Genomic DNA, 25,954 nt, shown 5'->3' with positions numbered 1-25,954 from the left:
CAAAATTTGCGTAAAACGGTCTTTGCTTTTGTACAGAGTCCAGCAAGAAAAACAAATTCTTTGTTACAAAAATGCTACAATATTTCGCCAGTTAAACAAAAAGTATTCAATTTGCAGAAAAAGCAAATGCTGCTCTAAACCCTGACATATTTAGCTACACAAAATTGTTTGGTTTGGAAAATCGATGAAGTAATGACGTAAACTCGACGTAAACCTTTTTACTTTCGTTACCGGAGTTTTGAGGAGCTATATCCGGTGGACGCTGTACAACAGTGATGACGGCTATGTTTTTTTAGAAATAGACAAACTGAGAATTTTAGTTTCAAGTTACATGTATTATCTTAAACATAATCTTAATATGGTTGTAATGAAAGAAAAAAAAAAAAAAAAAAAAAAAAAAAAAAAAAAAAAAAAAAAACAAACAAAAAAAAACTTTTTGATATGTTCGGACACAATCGTTCTTATTATAAAATCCTGGTTTATAATCAATAACATATTAAAATAATAAGAATATAATATTGAAAAAAAAAGAATATAACATTGAAATAAATAACAGAATGCAATATTGAAACGTATAACTAAATAGATAATTAAAAAACTTAAAGAATATGATATTGAAAAGAATTAAAGATTATATAAAACTAAAATAATGGTAAAACATATCCCTCAAGTAAACACGAAACAAATGCGATGTTTATTCACCATCATAGTGACATTTATAGCATAAACCGCGGCACATGAGTGCAATTAAGTTTTGAACTTTACACTCGTTAAATAACTATGCAACATGATCACTGTCTGCGTGAAACATCTTGTCAAATGCATCATCTTGTCAAATAAGTTTTTTTCACAAAAAACGTCGTATCAAATTTAGAGCTGCAAACTCGAATTTGATGCGGCAAACATTTTTATCGGGGGGAGCAAAAAAAATTGAAATGAATAAAACATTGATATATTACCATACTCTACACACTCTTTCTCTTTATTAAAGCAGATGTCACTGTAACAAGTTCAAGTCCGGAAATAGTATAAAACTTTAACAAAACAAAACTTTTTGTGCATGCATTAAAAAAGGAGCCTTTATTTTCTTTTAAAGCTTAATAAAAAAAAAAAAAAGACTGAGTAAGATCCTAAGGTTAAAGTGAAAAATACATTTTTGTGTTGGGTTTTACGTCGCAGCAACAATGTATAGGCTATGTAGTGACTTTCCAGCGAAGATCTCAGATGTCCTTCTATGCATTATTTCAGGCTTCTTTTGCTTCTTTTTCAGATGCTTCTTGAACTTCTAACATACGCACATTCAAAAATGGTATTTCGGATAGACATATAAATACCATAATAGCATGAATCTTATCGTTATATCGAAATCAGCATACATTAAGAATCTAATTAAGTTTCTATTACAAGATTTTAACATTAATTGTTTCGAAGATAATGGCGGTTTATTCATAGGGAGTCTTCAATTTGATATTGTTCAAGTGTTTAAATACAACTTATCGACTGCTAAGTTGCAATGAATATCGACGTGTATTTCATGCAAATTACGATATTATGCTCATAGAGCATAATGAAAGACATATTTTATCGTCGTAGTCCCGTAAATGTATCCAAATGAAACAATAAAATAGCGTATAGTCCGCGATTTTCTGATACAATTCTTTACATGACTTAATAAACACTTTAAAAATGAAAAAAGAAGAAGATAGAAAAGAACCATTATCATCATCATCATCATCATCATCATCATCATCATCATCATCATCATCAGCAGCAGCAGCAGCAGCAGCAGCAGCAGCAGCAGCAGCAGCAGCAACAACAACAACAACAACAACAACAACAAAAATAACAACAATGAACAAACAAACAAACAAACAACAACTAAAACAAAATAAGTGTTTACACTTCAATTCTATGTTTTACGTATACATATAATTAGGTAAGTTAGGATTAAAATTGAGCTTTTAATGGCCTATCATAAAACATGTATGCCCCTTCTTTAAACTCTGCTGCAATGTTTACATTTGTATACATAATGCAACTCTTCAAGTGACGTTTGTATTGTATTGTGTTCTTTGCTATATATAAACTTATAAATTTATTCTGACTTATATTTGTGTAGAACCTGTAAACCTCCCTTATTTCATGACAAAATTTGTGATGCACGTATTATTTACCACTTGTAGAAAATCAGTCTCAAAAACTTACTATAGTAGTTACACTTAACCCAGAAAAACAAAAGCATTGTTATAACTGGTTTTTGCAATAAAACTTGTTTTTAATACGTTTAATGCAAAATTCATTCTGATTACATAATCTTATTGCAATTTTCTCACAACAAGTTTTGTAATTAAACCGATATTTGCAATAAAAAAAATCCAAAAACAGTTTTTATAATTAGATAATATCAAGACACTATCATCTTAAGCTTGATATTTTAACATAAGGATTAGGATGTAGTGGTTTAATTCAAAAACATCTTTATTTACTTTCAAGAAAAATAAATATTGACAATTTTATTGCAAAACTCATCTCTTTTGCAATAATATAAATAAAAATAAAGAAATCATAAAGATAGTCCAAAGCGGCAAAATTGATAATATTGCAGGCTCGGTTTGTTTGAGTCTATTCTTGGACGGCACTGGGAAGTGCATGCTACATGCTACTTGCAAATTGCGAGGGGCTTAAGTAATTTTTTCATACGCGTGTTCAATTCAGCCAAAAGTATGCTGTTTAGAGCTGATGACTTGGGATGCAGGAGTTGCTGGAACTCTAGCAAGCCCTTATTCAGGAATGGAGAAATATACTCAAAGCTTTTATGAGACAAAACTAAGACATTTCCACGAGACAGGTGTTCACACGTTGTTATAGTAAACTAGGAGGACACATTAAGTATTAGAACTGGTTTACTAACAGATTTGGTGGGATTCAGAGACTTTTTATTTTGTTACGATATTTACAGCCATACTGTGATTTTACATTTTGCAGTAGCTTATTTGTTTTGTTAATTTCTCTTTGTTTTTGTCAATGAATTGTAAATAAAATTCTAAGTACTAATAAGAATGATTTATTATATGATCTAAATATAGCTGCAATCTCATTGGTTCAAACAGTAGTCAATAGAACTTTTTATAAAATCATATTTACTGGCTTGGTATCATATTCACTGGCTGAATTGGATTTTCCCAGTCTAAAAATAGATTGAGACTCATATTCAATGACCATACACCTTTGACTGTTAATTACGCGTGTTAATTAAAAGAATATTGTTGCGTTTTGTTCTTTATGGCATATTTCTCGATTCAAATGTCATTACTTTACTATTTTACTTAAAGGCTACAGCGCAATGATGAGTATAAACTTGAATTACTTTTGTATGTGCAGCGTTCGAGTACTCGTTGCACGCCTAACACGTGCGTCTTTTTTTCCCGCGCTTCAACGAGGCAAAAAGTGTACATGAATATAAGGTTGTACTTTTTTTTAAATTCTTAGCCTATTCATATAATAAAACAATTATTGACTATCGCCTCGGTCAATATGTCATCTGCCGGTGAATATCACATCATATTCAATGGCTCACAAGTCAATAATTGTACAATATTGAATTTTGTATGGTCTAAAGTTGAACAAAATACTACCACAAATAACCAATTTATATCGAAAAATGTAAGTGTCGGATTATAAATGCCTCTTGAGTGTAGTTTACGTCGCTCCAATGCACTCGTATACGGGTTGGATTCATTTTATGTCTCTATAGGTTAAAAGAACTATAATTTTAACTTCCTTATGTAAAGTTTAAAACATAATCTATTGTTCAATCAAAGTAGAAAAATATAATCATGTGTTGTTAGAGGATATACTTAAAATACAAATATGATTTTGAAATACGTAAGTTTTAATTGATATAATGCATGTATATCTTATGAGAGTTTGTGTAATACTTGATTAAGATATAGACACGCGTCTTAATATATGTGCAGTAAATATCTATTTGTTAATAGAGGATTCTTAAATGACATCTATAATATTAAGATACGGAAGTATAATGAAATCAAAATAATGTCCTAAATAAATATGTACAATGCGTTTTTGTGGTGGGGGATATCACTTGATATGCAGAAAACTCACGCTTGTATTAATTTATACGTAAAATTTTGCTATTAAATCACTTTTTATTACACACTAACTAGTACGGAATTAGTGCTTCAAGAACACTTTTTATGTGCCTGCAAATATAGTATAAAACACTATTATCAGTAAAACGATATGAAAACAATGAAAAGAAATAAAGACTTTACTGTGACAACATTTTAAAATATCTTAAAATAACGTTGGTTGAATTTAAATATAATTTTGTTTCTATTATTTATCCACCTGTTATTAAAAGTAACTTACTATCCTGCAAATGGTACTTAATTCCAGAAAACATTCTATTTAGTTGTTATAATTTGTTGTGTATTGGGCATGTACATTAATTAGATATATATATATATATATATATATATATATATATATATATATATATATATATATATATATATATATATATATATAATATATATATATATATATATTATATACATTAATTAGAATAATATAATTATGAAAATATGAAAAATCTAATTAAAATATAATTTTCAAGCATAAAAACTGGTAAGCATGTTAGTAAGTATAATTTGATAATTTGATTGTCGTTTTGATAAAACATGAACATAATTATATATAATAATGCATTTTATTCAGGTACAGTAAATCTATTATATTTTTATATTCTAATCATTGCTATCTATTTCAGAAATTCATCACCATGCTCTCATTTTTGGTATGCTGTAAATGTATATTTGCAGCTGGTAAGTGTTTTTGTTATCTGATTACAGGATATTAGTGTGTAGATTTAATACTAAATATATTGAACGAGCTGAAAAAAATCATATGCGACCCATTGGCGAGCATGCATATCAATTTGTTTTATTCAACGAGTTCAATAAACGAGTTCAATAAATTTAGTATTGAATCTACTTGGATAGATATTATATTTATATCACATATCCGAAATAAGAATGTTGACGCGCCTATAGTGTGAAAAAAATTATTATAGTGTCACCCCTACGAAAAGGACCAGCCATTGTTGACTTATGAGACACCTTTTGCTTGCACCTCCGAATTCCTACCACTAAGCCCGGCACCAGATGGATAGAAATCGGTAACCATTCATTTTAAATACGTCGCGGCTCACGAAGCGGCGGCCATTTCGGAACGAGTCCCACGAGAAACATTCATCTTTCAATTAAAGCTCCCCGCGGAGCTCGAACCTTCGACCTCCCTTCGACGCCTTAACCACTAGGCCAACGGTTCTCTTACATTAGCGGCGTTCTGTACGCTATGTTTGTATATAAAGCTCATGCGCCTTATGTGATAATTAGAAATGTGATTCTTAAAGGAATAGGAATGGATGGATTGATGTCTGTCTAATATAAATATTCATCATTTAAAAAGAGGAACCATGACAGTTTTCCTATTGACATCAACCCTGTAAGAGAGAAATTCGTGTTTTAAGACACTATTTTTTACTTGAGAAATAAGTTCATGGGCGCTGCCATTTTGGCGTTCTGTCGTTCTCACGAGACAGACGAGACCGAGATTGTGACGTCTTATACCCACTTCCGGTATAGGTGTACACGCTGGTACAACTGAAATATATCTTGATGAAGAACTTATTAATTTTATTGCGAACATTATATATTATTTATGAAAACATCATATGGAACTGAATTGCTTTAATTAATTAATTGAAGACGCTGGGACATTAATAATCATTTGTCCGATATTCAAGCTTGCTGATGATCCCACCACATGATTTAAGCAATGACAGCTTAATTTTCAAAGATAAACCATGAATTTAATTTGGGTACTATGAGAACTTTCTTCAAATTGACGATATATCCTTTTATTTTGTACTTAATTTTCGCTAGACAAGCTGTCCAAATGGGGTACATCGCCGGTCATGTATCTTTTTTTCAGGTAAAATATCAACTAAATCCAATATGCTGAGGACGCGTTTTTCCGCCATTGACGCTAAAAATGAGAAAAGCGCAGGAAAATCGGCAGCCAGACTAAAATCGTATGAAAACAAAACTGTCAATTAGGTTATTTTGGCACCTAGTCAAAGCTGGTACCAACAGCAACAGGTTGCCCATTCCCCTATTTTTACGCATATTCTCGGGTTTATCCAGTTCCCTAAAGCTTTTTTCCACGTTATCTACTTACCAAATTCCTTTCCCCGACAGATACGCATTTCTACTACCGTAAATTTAATCCAATAAAACAAAAAATCACAAATCTACTTAATATTTAAAATGATTATTGGTAACTGAAAAAAAAATGTGTTGCTATTTTATGACGTGCTGTAATTTACTACGGTGTGGAACCTAATTCCCCCTAAGGTCATTCAGTTCACTGATGAAGCGTAAAAAAATAGATGTCTATTTCGCCAGAAGAATGTATGACAAGGGTGATCAACCAATCAGGGCAACATTGTGCATGATCAAAAGGTCTGTCGGCACAGAGGCATACAAGGAGCAATAAAAATCGTCAGTACACAGTGTGACAGGAATTAGGAACAATTAAAATGGACAATGCGCAATATTAGACATAATTAGGTAGTAAGAACCAGCAATTGTGTGAATAAATTATGCAAATTAGATTTTTGAGCAGCCAATAAAAATGATTTGCCTGCAGTTAATATTAGGCTACGATTACGATGCGCAGCATCATACGTTGACAGACATGTTAACAATTTACTTTTGAAAAGAGTTGCTTATATTTTTTAAATGTGTACATCAGTTATAACATATGTTCACACCTTTAAATTTGAAAGTCAGAATCAAACTGCCAAAATTTAATTATATGTACTATTAAGAACACGTTTTAGTAGGGGTTTTATAATGGAAGTGGCTAGCGTACGGGTCCGTACGGCTAGCCAAAAGTTTTAGCCGTAGCCGTACGTGAGTCACGTACGACTAGCAATGACACACTGTATTGGCTAGCCGTACGGCACTTTTTAAAATTGTATGGAAGTCGAAAATGCATATGTTATTTTATGACTTTAAGCGAGGATTTTAACCAAGAAACAGTATTAATTGTCTTCGGATGTTAACTTTTTAGAGATTAATCGCCTTGATCGCTATATATATATATATAATATATATATATATATATATATATATATATAATATATATATATATATATATATATATATATATATATCAATCTTTGTCATCGCAAGATGTCGAGAAAAAAATAGCCTTTGCTTGCATTTACACCAATTGAAATAGCTTACAAAATTTTGATAATAATCCTTTTTTGTTTCATTAAGTTTAATTTTCGACACCTTTAATATGAAAAAAACCCAACAAACACTGAAAATGATTGTTGTTAGGCTCTTGATAATTGTGACAATTACCGACGGTACTGTATAAAAGTTTGTCCATCAAGGAAGATTGCATGTTCCGTGAAAGGCATTTCTAAAATTCTATTGTCAGTCCCTGGATAGGTTTTAATTAAGGCTAATTAATTGATTGACTGTGCTTTTATGTTTGATATTTATCTACTGTTTTTAAAATTATATAATTATTTTTGCATTTCACCGTTTTTTTTTGTTTTTTTTTTTCATTCAATGTTCTTTTTATTTATTTATTCCACTCCGATCATTTTTTATTCGATCCATGTGCTTAAAATTAACAAAAATGATTAAATAATTCATACAAATTAAACAACAAATGATAAGCATGAAAATCAACAATTTTATTACGTTCGACTTCCATATAATTTTGAAAAGTGCCGTACGGCTAGACAATACAGTGCGTCCTGGCTAGTCGTTCGTGACTCACGTACGGCTAGAACTTTCGTAGCTAGCCGTACGTTTCTTTATTTTTTTTTATTTTTTTTTATATTGTTACGTATTTTGAACCATAAAAAATCTCCTCTACACCTCCTGTGAAAATTAAATTGTCTGGTCAATACTTCATTATATTAATATTTCCTTACGATTCAACTAGATTTATCATGAATCTAAAGATGTGGGGAAATGACATCACGCGCACCTGTTTTTAAATGGCCAATACACAAACATGGCCGCGCTTACTGATTTGTAGAAATCGGTGATTTAACGATTGAAATTTTGTTATCATTCGTTTAATATTATTATTTGGCGGCAGAAAATTTGCAGATTTATTATTTATAGTATTCTTTTTCTGAAATCAAGTTTTTATTCTAACCTTGTTTTTCCCTTTAAGTGGAAGTTATTTGGTAGTTGATAAATTATAAAAACATGTTGTAGGAGAAACATTTTCATAGTTAGTATGTTAAAGGAGCATATTTATGTTTGATAACATAGAGGTGACATTAACAGTCTAATTTAATCTTGTGGCCACAACTTATCATCTTGCTGGAGGGGTTAAACTGGAAACCATCTTATTTCACTGCTTCTGTGGCGAATTCACCACTGTCACTACGTTTGACCCATAGCTTTCGCATAAGTTATGGCCAGTGTGATATTAAGTTACATTAAGATGAAACGACTATTTTCATTTGGTATTAAAATAAGTTGTGGTCACAAGATCATATCATGAGGCCACACGATAAAAGTTGTGGTCACAAAATACTATCTTGAGGCCACAAAATAATAAGTTGTGACCACAAGATAATTAGTCGTGGCAACAAGATAATAAGTTGTGGCCACAGGATAAAATGTTACTGTAAATGTTAACTCTCCATGTATACATGTATCTACCTACAAAACATATGACCTTGATAATAAGTCGTTGTCATGAGATAAAAATAAACTGCTAATGTCACCTCTATGCCACCGTATTTATGAGAAAATTATATTTAAGTTCTAATGGCATTTGAAAATGTGTCATGAATAAATAAAACTTTCAACACAATCCACATATTTCCCTGGACAGAAATTGTGAGTAAATGTGCAATTAAATCACTGTACGCGGCGGGCTTAACATAAGTACGGAAACAAATAATGCACAATTTAGCTAGATATCTGGTACGGCAGCATTAATTTGTTGATATCGTGTAAATCGAATAAATATATCCCAAAAACTGTCTGTAGTTCGGATGGACATCTACGCTCTCTTGATATAATTCCTCGCATACGAACTCAAAAGAGTGATAATTCTTATGTGTCAAATATTTAGAGTCTGCTGTCTGAGAACGATGTGTTACACTTATAATTGAGAACAATGTGTTATACTCATTATGTCACAAGAACATCTTTTGTGAGAAAGTTTCAACGACACTATCAAGTCGTTGTGAATGTTGAATGAGAAAATATTTAGCGATCATGTCAATGAGACATGATGCAAGAGAACTATAATTAGTTGTAAAGGCGTATGGCCATGTTCTGAGAAAAAAGTCTCACATAAATTTATATAAGATAATTTCATCCTTGTGTATCTTTAACCTGCAAGATGTTTCAAAATGAACCACTTCATCATTTTATACATCGTAGTTCATATATGTCAACGCACGAGACCATTTGATACATTTTTCAATTTGTTTAAGTTAAACTTGGCTTCAATTTGCATTGACTCTTCTTGTCGGATAAATGTAATTTACGTTAAAATATAAAACATTGGACGTTGATGGTTATTATTGGCGTCCGCGCCGAAGCGCGACGCCCTTTATGGAATGGATTCAGATTTTGTGAATTGGCAATCGCAACTTTTCGGACGTACCGATTGGGGAAATGGTTGTTTAAAACGTCATTCGTTTCGCGCTATGGTAATAAATAACGAACTGGAGAAATTTACAAAAATGAAATGCAGACATAATTTTACATCTAAGTGAACTCTTTATAAATTTATCTAAAAAATATTTTTAAACTTTAAGTATAAATGTAGGCCATATTTTACGAATTGCTATATCATAGTATTATCATTTTAAATTTGTCTTTTCCTTGGGTTCTTTCCGATAAAAGAACCGATAAATTAATAATTGCTCTTTTTTCTTTCTTTTCTTTCTTTCTTTCTTTCTTTCTTTCTTTCTTTCTTTCTTTTTTATGGTTCTGATTGCACTTCTGACATTTTCACCGGGTATTTTTAAATCGACCCTTATTTCCCGAATTTTGCTGTAGGAAGTTGATTCTATATTTTGTTTCAAGGCAATCGATGTTATGGTGGTTTGAGTGAAATGTTTATTCGCCGAATACTGTGACATTCAACAACAGAAACTTTCGCCTGCAGTTCTAACATGATGTGTTTTAGGTTTATTGATATCAATGTAAACACACTGGTGGGTCAGACGAGGTTTTTGAAGCAATTCGACAAAATAGTAGACTGATCTCCCAATAAAGCAATTAACAATAGCTATTTATTTATCTATCAGAAATGTCAAGCAGCTTTTATATATTTGACTCGCATGAACATGTTGGTGAATTTCCTCATACCTTTAACAGTCTTCCGTTGTACTTCACCATATCAACATGCAATGCAAATCTATTCATAATTTTATTTAATGTACAATTATTTTTGTTAACACGTACAACAACAAAAAAAAAAAACCTGAATTCATCCCAAATTTTTCATTCCAGTGTGTGTTCTACTTTCAGTGTTTATCTGGGACTTCAAATGTAAATACTTTATCTTTAGTAAGTCCCAGGTATCAATAGAAACCATTTATTAATTTGACATGAAAATTGCATGTAATATTACTATATTTTCCGTTTGCATATTTGTTACATTTATATTAAAAATAAAAAACAGACTTTGTTCATTTTGACTAGAGCGCTACTGTTTTGAATGTTCTAAAGAAAATACATTTTATATTCTAATCTCTAGCAAGCCTACCAAATATCTTATGAACAATGTCTTTCGTCCAAAAATTCATCTATGAAAAAGTATGATATACATGTACTATTCTGGTAAAATCCAATTACCCATTGTAAAGTTTATAAGAAGATACATGTATCTGGTCATCAGATGACTACTAGTTCATCGTAACCTGCTGCATTTCTTGCTCGGACGCCCTTTTATGCTTTACATCAATGCTTTTCTTGTATACTTGAAAGAAATATTGATGAAATAAAATGTGTATTTTCATTTACCGTATTTTCACTATTTTTGTTCACTGCAGTGAAGCATATTTCCGTATTTTTATTGGTTCAATTCAGTCAATACAAAATATCTTTTAAAGTGTTGTGTCAAAAACAAAGAGAAAAAATTATATAATCAACAGAAAATTCTTTTTTTTCTATAAACACAGGATCTATTTTCGCCTTGTGGTATGGAAATTATCATATTTCACTCATGACTGCTGCCATTCATGAAATATGATAATTTTCATACCACAAGATGAAAATAAATCCTGTATTAATAAAAAAAACTATTTTGGTCTCCATTGACGAAAGTTAAGAACTTCTTATGTTTACATAAAGCGTACTTGCTGATTTTAATCAGATAAATATTGCTCACCATTATTTATCATTTCGATGATTCGTTATTTATTTGTAATTGGCCTATAAATCTAAATAAAGTATAACTAGATGAATGTGAACATTATTTAAAATATAGTATGATTTACGAAAATTAAATATTTGTTTATTTGGAACATTTTCAGATGGTGAAATAGACGAAAGCTGTAAAATTAATTGCGCATGTTGTAAGAATCAAAACTGTGGACCTGATGGTTACTTTGAGGAAGGAAATTGTTATGAGGGTTGTATTGATGGATATTTTGGTGGTCGTTGCTATAGGAAATGTACCTATAACTGTCAAAAATGTGAATACGACGCTGATATCTGCGAGTCTTGTTATGATGGATTCTATCTGGAAGTTACCAAAGATTGTTCAGGAGTGTGCCCTTCTGAATGCGTATCTTGTACATCGTCCACATTTTGTACAAAATGTAAAGAACACTTTTACAATGACCATGGTTATAGGGACTGCAGGTTTCGAAAATGTCCGGTTAACTGTAAATGTGATCAGAATGTATGTGTTGAATGTCAGGCGGGTTATTTTGGTCCTAGCACTACGTGTCTGGATACTTGTCCTGCTAACTGTTATACGTGTCTATCAAAAGACTCTTGTCAGTCGTGTAAAACGGGATATTACAATGGTAAAGAATTTGATAATCCTCAAAATCCTGTGATGAATAACTGTGTACATCAATGCCGAGCTGAATGCACAAGTTGCTTGAGTTTTAATAATTGTACATCATGTCTGCCAGGTACATTTGGTCCAACATGCCAGCAGAAATGTTCCACTGGGTGCAATAACAACGTTTGCGAAAAGGAAACCGGAAACTGTATCTGCAGGCAGGATTTTGCAGGGACAGATTGTACAAAATGTATTCTTGGTAAATTTGGTGACTTGTGTGAAAACAATTGTACTGCCTATTGCAAAAACGGCATTTGTGATAAAAAGTCAGGTGAATGTGATGAGTGTATAAGTGAAAATATGATCGACCGAAAGTGTGACACTTGTAAGGAAGGATGGTATGGTGATACCTGTAATCTGAGATGTCCGACTAATTGTAAATACAATCTATGTGAAAGAAATACAGGTACATGCTATTATAATGAATTTTGTTATTCATCATGTTCATACTTTAGTTTGAATACCATGATATTTTTCTCTAAATTATAAATTATAACTCTCGGTCAATGGTATCTGACCGGCTGTTAAACACAAATGTACATCGGGTGACCTTCTTAAGCGTCGATGTTAGATTTGTAACAAATCATTTAAAGGTTTTTTTTCGATGCAGTAACAAATGCACAGGTAAAATAATTTTAAAATAGAAAAGCTAAACTTGATGTACATTGTATGTACAAATTTCCTTCATCTCATAGAATATATAAAAGTAAATAAATATACATGTTTGCTTTGTTAATTATAATTATATTATAATCTCTTTAAACGAAGGATATCAAACAGACAACATAAACAACAACAACAACCAGACTGCTGTCATAGTAATGGGAATAATAATAGCCATACTAATGATTAGTTTAGCTGTGTCTTTGGTTTTACTTTGGAGAGCACGATTCTTCCAAAAGTAGGTGATTTCCTAAACCAATATCTAAAAATAAAACAATAATAGATAATAAACAAATAAAGATAAAATCAATGTTGATTTGATAGATTTACTTTATTTCGATATAAAATAATCCGTTTCTTTTTTTATTTAAAACGTGTTCTGTTTTGGATATTAGCAAACATGTTTTCTTGCATTTCTAACAGTAAATTAACATTTATATTAGCTGCAGTTTGCACATTTAAAATCTTATGAATATAAGTTTCCTAACAACTTTACCGTTGATTAATTTATTTATTTTAGTAATACAGTTGACAAAACAATATTACCTGAAAATAATATGAAGGAAGCTGGTGACAGTAAGTGCACATTTTGTTGTATATCAAAATTCATTACGAACCATTCATTACTGTGTTTCCTTCATTACAATGCACACGAATTTAACACAAAGTTTTATTGATGTTTAAAATTATATGCTGTATTCATTTGAATAAATCTTTCCGGTTTTTAACAGTGATTAATTTAACTATGAATTTTACTATTTATTTCTATGTATTCTACTCAATACTAGTATCATTAACAAAACCATATGTTTTTGTGTAAACCAAGCCAACTGGTGACTGTGTTATCCAAGATAACATAAAACTGTGAACACTTGGTTGGTCAATTTAATGAGTCAATTCATGTTTTATTATATGTTGTAACCTGAAGTTTTATTGACAACATTGAAAACATAATTATTAACTTTGATTCTTATATTGCACGTTTAACTTCCTGCTTTCAGAGCACATCACATCTGAGAAAAACCCTGTTTACTACAGTGTGATGGAGACGGGTTTATGTACTAGGCGTTTTACCTCTTTAATGATAAATCTATCAGGACTATATTATACTGAAAGACTTCTTCATTTTGATGAATAATAACCTTGCTTCAAACGATTTTTGTGGCATATTTTACCCGTTTCATTAATTCCATGTACAGTGTATTAACAGAGCAAATAATTATGGTTGTCAACCCATGTGGTTCAAGTATTTGATTAGAAAAGTATTAAAAATAGAATAGCTTCTTTACATGAAAGAGTCAAAAGTCTTTGTCGGGATTTGAACTCTCAATTGTATGAGGCAAATGGTTTTAAGTCGACGAGCTTAACCACTAAGCACCGGACGCCCCTGCAGAGATATTTCAGTACATCACAAAATGTCAGAAGAAAATGTTCAATGAAAACAATATTTTTCAGATTCACAGATTACTAAAGAGACAGACAAAAACGAGTACGAGAAGATTAATTCCCTTCAAGGTTATCTTTAAAACAGATATTTATAGAATATTTGACCTAATTATGTTATCCACTTGGCAATATTGTTGTAACACGTGTCATCATAGTGTTTTTGGAGATACTGATGTTTAGATTATGATATTACAACGAATAAGAAAAATACTTCTTTAAATGATATATGTTGGTAAAACAACATAACTAAATAAATGCCCGGGTGTGTTCAGACCTCATCAGAGGCAAGCCGTTATTTCCGTGAGCAATACATTTACACTCAATGCTTAGTACTGGTTGGTTTAAAGTAGAGATTCGAGAGTGTTTCAATAAGCTTATAGCTTCCAACGCAATCAAACTAAGACAAGTAAAATGGTTTCCTGCGGGGAACATTTTTAATGATATAAAGATATTTCATTTAACTATTTTCAACATTGTTTGGGGGTGGGGGGATAAATGAATGTTTGTACCAAGAATAAAGTTGACAATAATCGATCAATATAGAAGAAGGTCTTTGGAAACTAGTGACCGTTGAAGACCTGAGACCGGAGAAGGTCGAACATAAAACAATTATTTCTTTTTAAGAAAATGATTAAATACCATTTTCTGAATAATTCCGAGCAAAAAAAAAAAATAAATAAACACACAAGTTTTCGCAGAAAATATCTCTATTTAGTATGGCAGATGCAACTACGAATATTTTAATTTTGTAGATTTTCAGTATAAACATGCAATTTATAGTTTGTAAAATTTGAGATAGATATTAAAGAAATATTGATAATTTTCAAACACATCATTCAAGTTTTTCCAACTTACACGGTAAAATAATTATAGAAAATAAGAAATATCACGTAATAGTTTTTTGTTGTTAATTAGGTGTAATTTGGACTGATTCCCTAGAGGAAAATCCGTAACGTACCGGCAAACGGTATTTAGCTAGGTTTTCGAAAAGGTCAATAAACCAATCATGTACTGTTTACAGATCACATGCTCCTCCATGTACCGAAAACAGGTCACGTGCTCCTCCATGCCTCAAAAGTTAAACGCGTACCAATACCCTGCGGTACTCGGACCGCAGGGAATAAATTAGTATTGACTAAACACTAAGCTTACAATAGACGTATTTGGCGGTAACGATTTATACGGGATTAGTGTGAAATTTCATTTTATTTATTTTGATATATTTTATTACCATTGTATTGAATAACCATTAAAATAATGAATGATATACATGTTATTTCTTTATTTTCAGTTTCAGAACACGAGTATGGGCATATTACGGTCGGTGTTTAAAGTATCGGTAAGTGTAGTAATGACTCGTTATAACACGATTTATTTCACTTAAAGTATGATATTGTATGTAAGAACACACTTTATGCGTTTAAACTTGTTCAGTGCAACATCATTATTTTCTTTTTTACAGATAAAGCTGTAAAGAAGATATAAGAGAATGCAGAACAAATGAGCTGTTTCAACAGCATTATATGACTTTTGTTTGAAAAGAATTTGTTCCTATTACTGTATATAACTAACGCATACTTACCATTTTTCATTTTCGAATCACAAAGTTATCACTCATCAGTGAAAGCGCCTCTTTCACAAAATGCTTATAAGTATCAAGGTGAAAGGAGTTGTTGACTAGGACTTTGTTCCTCCGAGTCGGCAAACAACATCAACATGCTAAGCTTAGAACCATTTCCGTGATGTTATAAGTTTTATGTATAAATGTGTACATATTAATATAAAAAATGTATTTGCTTTATGTTAAGTAATTTTGATGTATATAATGTATATGTCCCTTTCTTCTTCAGTCTTTTTTCATCTACGTTAGTGTAAGAGTTGTTGTGTGTACATGTCTTTTGGTTGAATGGTTTGGCACAGACGTGTCACATTAATGGTTCCACGATAACCGCCTTCCGAAGTCATCTGCGAAACTTTCTAATTTCAAAAGATCACCATTTTTATGTTTAAATGTTGAGTGCGATAATGTGTGCACGCTTTTCTGACATAGTTCTCTTTTAATTTTGTTATGATTTAAGATATACATAATTATTCCTTTGTTGTATATAAATAAATAAAAAGTAAGCATGCATTTTTGTCCTTTTATCTCATTATGAAATATGACTAAAATACTTATAAACAAGATTTAATGGACGATAAGGAAGATCGCTTAATATTCATGACCACTTTAGTTATTCACGATAATCACTCCCGTATGACACTTATAATATTAATTATGAAACAAGTTTCAAATTCATTTGTAAGGATAGGGAAGTCATGAAATTTACCGTATTTATTTTTATAAAAAAATCATTAAAATTATAGAAAACTGTTGTTGTTTTTTAAGAAGTAATTTGTTTCTAAGCTTAACTTAGAATGAAGCATAAAAGGCGTTTACTTTTAGATTAGATACTCGGCGATTATACGAGTCATTATATAACAAGATGTTGTCGGTATTGCTAGACATTAGTACACACGTCCCTACCGCTTAAGTTCAAATCCCGCCAAAGACTTTGAATTCTTCCATATAAGGAAGCTAAACGGACGTCGTTGGTTCTACTCACATTTACGCTCCTGTCTGAAATTACACACGGAGGAACACTTGAGTTCTTCCTCTACTAGTAAGCTGGAAAGTCGCCAAAATTAAATAGATATATTCATATATCAGAATTAATATTTCTAACTGTTCAGACAATTCTTTGTAAAATTTAGTTTCATGGACGTATCTGTATTTCGAGGTTAGTTTGAATTGATTAACATATTTATTTCCTCTTCTTCGAACTACCCAGTACTTGTGAATCAACATGGTCGTGACCCCGGTAGGACTCGAACCAAAGACACAGAGTTTTCTTTTATAGTATACTTTAAAAGTCAGATTATTTTAGGGCGCAACAGGGAATGTCATGAAGTGAACCATATCAGAAATGACAGCATCTTGAGTTTATTCTGTAAGCAAGGTAACAGTGGGATAAATAGTATTGAACGAAATGCCGGGCAAGTTCAGTTTAATTTTTCTTGTTGTGCATGAGTACACAAACATAAAAATTGCAGAACAATGGTAAATAATCTGATTATTATGTAGTCATAGTATATTTATTATTATTTGATACTTTTGTTGTCGAATATTCATGGAATAGGCGAACGAGGTATACATCTCCGTTAAAGGATATAGTTGGTACTAAAGTAGTTTTTTAAAAATAATGTCCCGTACAATGGTCTTACATAGCGGCCACATCAATGATTAGATAAACGACAATGCTAATAGCAAAGTAAAATCTGCTAGCTTTACAAATTTGAAACATAAAAACACAGAGCAGCGTCAAATTATTATATTTGTTATCCCATGAAATCCGCCTCTCTTAAAATATACTGGGATCTTTTGAAATATGAAAAATATGAGCGTGAACAATTTACGCGTACATAATCCACTCATAGCATGATATTTTTTAAATCAGTAGTTTTTGTCAAATAACCTTTTTATCAGTTATTATGATTCTCTTAAACTGTATGTTCCGCATTATCTAAATTATTGTTGTGTTTATTGAGCATGTACTCATCGAGCATGTACTGATCATGTCGGAAATTTCTCACAAACAGGCATCAGTCTGATAAAGAAACATTTGAATATAACAAATATATACAAAAATCAAACAACAACAACAACAACAAAAACAACAACAGACCAACCATAGCAACAACAACATATTATTTTGGTATTATCATGCACGGAGAGACGCACAGAGGAAGTACAAAGCTTTTTTTGTATATGACAACGTCACTTTGAAATTGTTTTATTTGGTAAATCTCATATGTTTTTATTAACATCAATGTATTTTTAGATTGAATAAAATTTTGAATCCCGCCAGGGAATCAGTGAAATTGCTAATATTTAAATCCAATGAGTATCCATATGAAATGTAAATTTATTACTCAAACGTCAGACATAAATTGATTACGTAGACATAATTGCATTTAAATATCACTTTCAATCAGACAAAACTCATTTTGATGCTAAGTTGTATATTAACAGAATAAAATACCTTTCTATCTTTGGAATATATTCGTCACGGCTCTGACATTTTGAATCTTTAGTCATGCTAAGTGTGTAATGATGTCATAATATTTTTTAAATTAAACGTCTTATTCGTATCCTTTTCATTTCTTGCTGATAAACGCGAGAGGCTGTCATTGATTATTCACGAACATTTTAAAAAAAGTGTATTTTTGTTTCAAACATAGTTATTTGAAATATGATATCTATTTTTGATACCAACTTTATAAAACCGGTTTGATAAGCGCGTATTAACATTTTATTGTATGCAAATTGATAATAATTACTTTTCTTGTTAAGAATGGGCCACATACTCATTCATTTGTAATATTTCTTCTATGAAATGTCTATGTATTTCTTTTCATGTAATATAAGTTATAAAGATTTGTAACAGGTTAAATGGTTCTATATAACCTTAAGAAATAATATTGGTCTCAGTTGTGTTCATCGGCTATTTAACACTGGTTTAGAGTGTTGATGCGTAGGCATTTCGAAAAGAAAAAACAAAAAAATTACACCATTTTTTTGACTAGATTATAACTATTAATAGTTCAATGCTTTTTATACTTTGTGAAGAATTTCAACTCAATTTAAAACCAAAGCGTATTTAATAGAGGTATTTCTTAAAATATTTTATGTCAAGTTAGATTTTATTTTCATTCTCTTTATAGAACCCGTCTTCTCTGTGATACTAGAGGCAGGTTGAACACTAGATTACGCATCCCACATTATCTGAACTGTAAATAATGCCAATATTACAACAATATGTTTTCGAAAAGAAGACAGGCATAAATGTTTCCCTATCAATTCCATCGAGTTAAGTAAACAATCAGTATTACTTTGCAGCCAAGCATGCAAAACGTATCTCTTGTGAATTCTAAAAATAATTTATATACAATCGATTGGCCACGATATATAAATGCAAAGTCCATGCTCGCAAATTATACAGGCTCGCCAATTCATCACTTTCCGCTTAAATGTTCCATTTCCAGTTTGATATGAGGAAGCATTCCATCTTTATGAGTGTGTGTTCTCCTTTGAGAGTCCGGAAAAATCTTCCAGACTACCCAAATATTATACACGGCCTTATTCAATTATGATTGTTGCACGGACGGCCACCTGAAGTTTTCCTCCACCAGTGAAGCTGGATAGTCGCCACATGACCTATATTGTGTTTGTGCGATTGTTGTGGCTCGGGGATTTCTTTAGATGGGTAAGGATTTCGTAAAACTGTGTCATTGATGATTGCTATCTTAACAAGTTTAGGATGTTCTCGAAGCTTGAACAACAAACAAACAAGCAAACAAACAAAAAGCAAACAAACAACAACAACAAATAATAATAATAATAATAAATAATAATAATAAACAATAATAATAATAATAATGATAAAAGATTCGACAAAAAAATCAAAAGTTGCTGGTTTGACAACTACCATCATCTTCGATAAAAAGTCTTCATGAAGAACATGTTTTATTCAATCAAACTACCCATGTTCTTTGGGTATGTGTTTACGAAGCGATTGCAAAATATCTTTTTACATGTACATGTCTTGGTTGAAAGTTCAATTGAATATTTTATAAAATTCTTAACCAAGAATTTTAGTTGTCAAATTTTATCCGTATTCAGTAAAGTTTGCATGTCGCTAACTAGCTACAAAACATTCTAATTAAGTGAAAGTCTTCCTCGTTGAATTCGATTTAAAACAACAATCATTTTCAATAATATAAAACCTTAAAGTACAAATTTTAGTATTATATAACAAGTACAGATGCGTGCAGAATGTACTGAATTCGAGAATCTTTGAGGTTGATCTTTTTTTCATATTATATACAGACACTCGTGATGCACATTATAATTTATTTGAACTAAACAATGTTATAAGAGACCACTTTCTTCTATTAACAAGAAGATTTATTACCAAATGCTCATGAATAAAACCATAAAAAGTGCAAGTAGATCGTCTATGAAAAGTTTCTGGCAAAAAGTATGCTTTTTCTATCATTAAAGCGGAACAAGATGTTTTTTGAAGATATATGACGGCTATGTTTAACAGAAATAGACAATATGGGCTTTAATACGGAGGCAATTTAGTTTCAAGTTATTATCTTAAATATAATCATAACATGATTGTAATGAAATCAAACGATTCAGTATGTCGGATATTATACAAAACCTAGTCTATAAAGAATATAATATTGAAATCAATTAATTAAATAAAAGTTTCTCTGCTCAAAATATTGGTTGCAATTCATTTCGTAAAAAAAAAATCATGCCTAAATATCTATGATTTTTTGTAATCATGTATCATTCTATCGATGCCTGGACATTAAATGTATATTTTGTTATTGACGAAACATGTCAGCTTAGAGACTTTACATGTGTCCAATATAGATTGAACAGTCTGGACACTGTTTATCGATACACTATCAGAATGTGACGTTTTGCAAACTTAAGGCTTCAATGCAAACGCTGGATCTGTCAAGATCTTGATTGACAAAACAGTTTCAGATAATTACGTTAGATAGTGCTGATTGTATATAATAACATTTTTAACTCTCATGTAGATTATTTAGCATTATTCAATTTGATTAAAGAATCAGATAAAAAATAAAATAAAATGAACTGTTCATCGGCGAGAGGCTCTACTCGTATTATGAAAAACCAAAATTTGGAACTTAAAAAGTTAAGTGATTCCCTAACGAAAACTCTGTCTGTATATTTCTGTATTATGTAAACTTCAATGATGTTAAATTATACCTTTCTACTCTTTTGTGAGCGGTAGTCCTAGTGCAGTGTGAAGCTATGAAACTCCTCACAGTGATTTGATTGGATACGCTCAAGTCACTGCCCTCTCAAATGTTACTCGCACATTACTTAAAAATAGAGGTTACGCCAAAAGGAAACTGTTCGTCACCTTTTGCCATATAAACCAACATGTAATGGCATGCTTTTAGTCAAGAAAATGTTGGCATCATTAAATTTGTCTCGACTGTGCTGTCGGTTTTGATTCAAAACATGACATTGATTTGTGAATTGCTGCAAACATCCTTCTTTCGCTTTACTAGCAATTTGTTATAGTTTTCATTAGCATAATTATTAATACACAAATGTATCCGTTAACAAATTTTAGTGCTACTATTACAAAATACCTAAAGAAAGTTATCTACCTCATGAAAAATAGCTTAAAAGATCAATTCAGTTTTGTAAATATGGTAATCTTTAAATTTAAATTATTTTAAAATATAAAAATATTTAAAAAATCAATCAATCAATCAATCAAATCAAATCAAATCAAATCAAATAATCAAAATAAATATATAAATAGATAAATAAATAAATAAATAAATAAATGAATAAATAAAAACAACAACAACAACAACGTCATTCCATGTTATCATAACAAGTTTGTCTAGAAATGTTCATCGATTTTCCCCCGTTTTTGTTTTTGTTTTATCTGATCAGGTACATAGATCAAAAATTGTTATTTCACGGTAACATTACCACTGTCGTCTTGTCGAGACAATCTTGACATATCTCCATGTTGTGTGTTGTTTGCGTCGTTATCTTTGGAAGATAGAGTCATAACTTTGTCGCGCTAGATGTCACTTTGAGAAACAGATTTTTGTTCTTAATTCAAAGACTGACGTAAATACAAAAAAGAAATATTATAACAATATGACAGACTTTTAATCCATCTTAAAAGTCATTTGAAGCGCAACTTTGATAAAACGTCTCCTACGACAAAAAACTGTGACGTATAAGAGAACATCCCCATTGAAAACGTTAATTACCTAATAACTCAAGTGTGCAATTGTTTGAACTCGCATGGCAGCACTTTGATAAAAAAAACTTACATGTTAAATATTGGCAAAATTATAAAAAAATTAAAGCCAAATATGTAATATATAGAGAATAACATGCTACTGTCTTTTGATATCAATTTTATCAGGCGAGGCTGGATATGGGCTAGAAAGGGCGAGGCTTGCCGAGCCCTTTCTGCCCATATCAGCCGAGCCTGATAAAATTGATATCAAAAGACAGTAGCATGTTTTTCTATTTATCATGTAACACATAAAAACTGTCAAAATAACAAAATAATCTACTTTTAAACAGCGAATTTCGTAAAAAAGGGGATTTTTGTTCAAAGAAATAATTCTAGACAACAAATTCCTCCGCCCCTGAAACTTAGAATTTGTAAATGGCGGCCATTTTTTCTTACGACTCGGATAAAAGATACAACTGAATGTAGGCTTAACACAATAAAATTCTTACCTTTAATTTAAACATCAATCCAAAAAATCCCTTAGAATCACATAAACTTAATTAACTGCACTTTTTGTCTTGAATTGTCAAATTCAAAAGTTCACGATATTTTCAATCAAACAAAAGTCAAATCGGCAATCAAACACAAGATACACAAACATCATGCGTCTTACTTTTTAAACGAAACAATTTATTCACTTATTAGATAATAATCCGGCAAAATAAAGTAAACATTTACAAGTTCTCAAAGAAAATCGTCAAGCCTGTTTGTTATGTTTACATGTATAGTATGACGTAAACATTGATGATGTCATTGGCAATATAAATTATGACGTCACTCATTTAGTTGGTGTTAAAACTATTCGCTGTCTAATTTATTCGTAATTGAAATCGAAATCATAAATAAATAAATATCGCATCTTGATTCAAGACTTGTAAGGGTATGAGCTTACATTGTAGAATTCACATGCTGATGAAAATGAGAATATAAGCAATTGAAAAAAGTCCGTTAAAAATGGGCGGGGCTTATTTTTGATATCAGGTTACTGACCTGATATCAAAAATAATTATCAGGCAAGTGTTATCGGACAGTTACCATAGCAGTTGCATGATAAATTACATATTTTCAACAGCAACGGATCTTTTACCATAGAAGATTGCAAAATATCGATGAGGACAATTCATACACCAGAGAAAGTTTGACATATAACTAGTAATTCAGAAGGGGTCAAGAGTCTAGTTTGTGCGTGATTTCCTCTGAAAAAAATGTTAGTTGATATTCGAGGGATTTGAGATACTAATCTTATCCCAAGTGGGATAGGGGTGGGCTATTACCTCCTTATCGATCCGCTTCCCGCAGAAGGTATTTTAAGCCAGAATGTGTCAAAAATGTCGATTGTCCTGAACATTATCCGGGAGTTGATGATAAAGACTCCAAAAAGCGTAAACACAAAATTCACATTATTTCCAACAAATTATCAATTGATGTATTGAAAAATAAGGTATCTGTTATTATAAATATTGAAAACATATGGATCAAAATCAACCAGGACTAATTTTGTAAAAATTTTGTAAAATGTTTGTAAAAAAAAACTTGTAATCAAATGATATTTTGACAACCCATAGTTACCGAATTTAAAAAATAAAATAAAAAATGAATATATTGCTTGTGATGCAACTAGTCTTAGATGTATGGAATTCGAAAATGATTTTGCGCGTGACATGTTTTTTAATTACATGTACCTCGTTCAGCTCTCATTTGGTTCGTTTTGGTTTTGTTAAACCATTTTATTGTTGTTTTTAAGCGACTATATTACATACTTTACTAATAATCTATAAATATATTGTCAAATATCAAAATAAAATGCAATGCATTGATCCCAAAACTCAGCTGGCAATATTTAAGCTATTTGTCAGCGTTTATTCTACAGAGAAATTGAATAGATTTACTTGCGCGTTGCACACAAATTTCATCGGCCGACTTTTCTCGACATCTCTAATCTCTTTAGAATTTCAATTCTTTTTTTGCAATTAATCTGCATTCAGCATGCATGACTCATCACCTTTTTTTCTATGACATAACGATATCAATTATTGTCAGGTGTTTGGGTTGAGTTCTTTTTTATGAGAATGCTATCCAGCTAGGTTACAGATTGTCGATGGTTCTGCTCAGATGCATTTTCGTGCATGAATACGTTCGTGCCACGTTATTACCCAACCTACCTCCCATTCACCTATCACGTAAAAAGAATGTCCTCATCTTAATTTTATTCTTTACTAGCAGAAAATTCATAGAACTAAACAACTGGATGTAAAATATGTCAAATATTATCGGATGTACACAAAATTTCTTAATTTGTGATTCATCTACATGTATCATAATATATAAGAATTCAAAAGTAAAAATCTAAAGCATTTCTATAATAATCGGAATTGTGAAAATTCAAGACACAGTCACTATGGTATTTATTTTATATTCAATTTGATAAAATCTAATCATATTTACGACAATGCATATTTACTGTCCGTTTCTAGTCTATATTATGTTATATATGTCTGCACTTTCTGTAGACTTGTAATTTATACAATATAATATAATATAATATAATATTAATATAATATAATATAATATAATATAATATAAATATTAATATAATATAATATAATATAATATAATATAATAACCGAGTTACTGCACCAGAATAGTGATCGTAAGCTGTATTGATTCCAATGTCTTTGAGTGCTAGACCTTCCCATCCTGTAATATATAATTTAATTGTATAAGAAAATATTTCATAAGAATTGAGGACCCAGTAATGTAACATTATCATCTTAGTTTAATGATGATTTTAACATAATTCTTTTATACTTGTACTATGAGGTTTTTATATATTCTTGAGCACAATACTAATTATTAGACTATTGGGCTAGTACAGAGCTGTCAAACCTATACTGGACGAGACTCAAGCTCAGTCTGATATTGGTTTTGCAGCTGTGTACGAGTCAAATGGAATCAGTGTTGTTTTCACCTCTTTATTATCCACCACCTCATGACATTACTTCAATTAAAATTAAGACTTTTGACTCTCAAAATAAGAAACGGAGGCTACATGGGATGCGATAGGGAGTTTATATGAACCTTTAAGACTCTAAAAAATGAAAAAGAGGCTAAATGGGGTAGTATTTCAGCAATCTGTTCCACGCAGAGACAAAGTTTTCATGTCAGACTCACGCGCAAATGGGTTTAAAACATGAAAACTTCAAGGAGGTCCAACCGAATATGTGCTCTTCGGATGGTTAAAATTGTTTTTAAATGACTACACTAATTCAGCGACTCATAAATCTAGCACGTGCCGCGCCATCTTAATGGAATGAAGCACTAGTGATAATTTAGACCCTTATTAGCAAACAATGGAGCCTATGACTCGTTCAATATTTTCAGTTATGTCGACTTAGGGACACTACTTGTGCGATTTTATAAAATTAAACTTAATGTATTTATTTGACAATCTTTAAAAAAAGTGTGTATTACTGTAAAACAATTTGTTCAATATCAGTGATCATTTTTGATCAGATCATGTTTTGAAATCTTTTGTAGAAATCTTAACCTTGACTTTTGATATCCCAACTACTTAAAAGCGTTTAGTTTTCTCCATGTTTGATAGCCGCACTGTTTCAATTTTTGATTAAATGTAGAAAATTGTTTTGATGAGGTTATAATTAAATTAAAAAGCAAGAATGATTATCTTCAGTACATGCTATTTAAACATTATATTGCCAAATTAATAGTAAAATTCTTTTCTATATTTACCTACTAGTAGATAC

At 31.0% G+C, this 25,954-nt stretch overlaps 1 protein-coding gene and 1 long non-coding RNA gene across 2 annotated transcripts; both read left to right on the top strand.

The window, feature by feature from the left end:
• The first annotated feature begins 3,764 nt into the window (after positions 1–3,764).
• On the top strand, positions 3,765–13,966 carry LOC132741788 (protein draper-like). Its single transcript, XM_060730059.1, has 6 exons — positions 3,765–3,885; positions 4,793–4,847; positions 11,627–12,571; positions 12,934–13,066; positions 13,349–13,404; positions 13,830–13,966. Exons 1-6 carry the CDS (start codon positions 3,871–3,873, stop codon positions 13,964–13,966), a joined length of 1,341 nt encoding a protein of 446 aa, XP_060586042.1. The 5' UTR covers positions 3,765–3,870.
• A 247-nt stretch (positions 13,967–14,213) lies between these two features.
• Positions 14,214–16,403, top strand: LOC132741771 (uncharacterized). The gene is made up of 2 exons (XR_009627329.1): positions 14,214–14,343; positions 15,566–16,403. It is a non-coding gene; the product is annotated as an uncharacterized LOC132741771 (long non-coding RNA).
• Positions 16,404–25,954: the final 9,551 nt, after the last annotated feature.

Source organism: Ruditapes philippinarum, unplaced genomic scaffold (genome assembly GCF_026571515.1).
Source record: "Ruditapes philippinarum isolate M1 unplaced genomic scaffold, ASM2657151v2 ctg267_1_1_1_1, whole genome shotgun sequence".
Lineage (NCBI taxonomy): Eukaryota > Metazoa > Mollusca > Bivalvia > Venerida > Veneridae > Ruditapes > Ruditapes philippinarum.
Note: the sequence above shows the minus strand (reverse complement) of the source record. Positions and strands in the feature narration are given on the sequence as shown.

Coding starts and splice junctions, on each gene's coding strand:
- LOC132741788 (XM_060730059.1), top strand. Junction 4,848..11,626: donor TAAATGTATATTTGCAGCTG/GTAAGTGTTTTT, acceptor GAACATTTTCAG/ATGGTGAAATAGACGAAAGC. Junction 12,572..12,933: donor TCTATGTGAAAGAAATACAG/GTACATGCTATT, acceptor CTTTAAACGAAG/GATATCAAACAGACAACATA.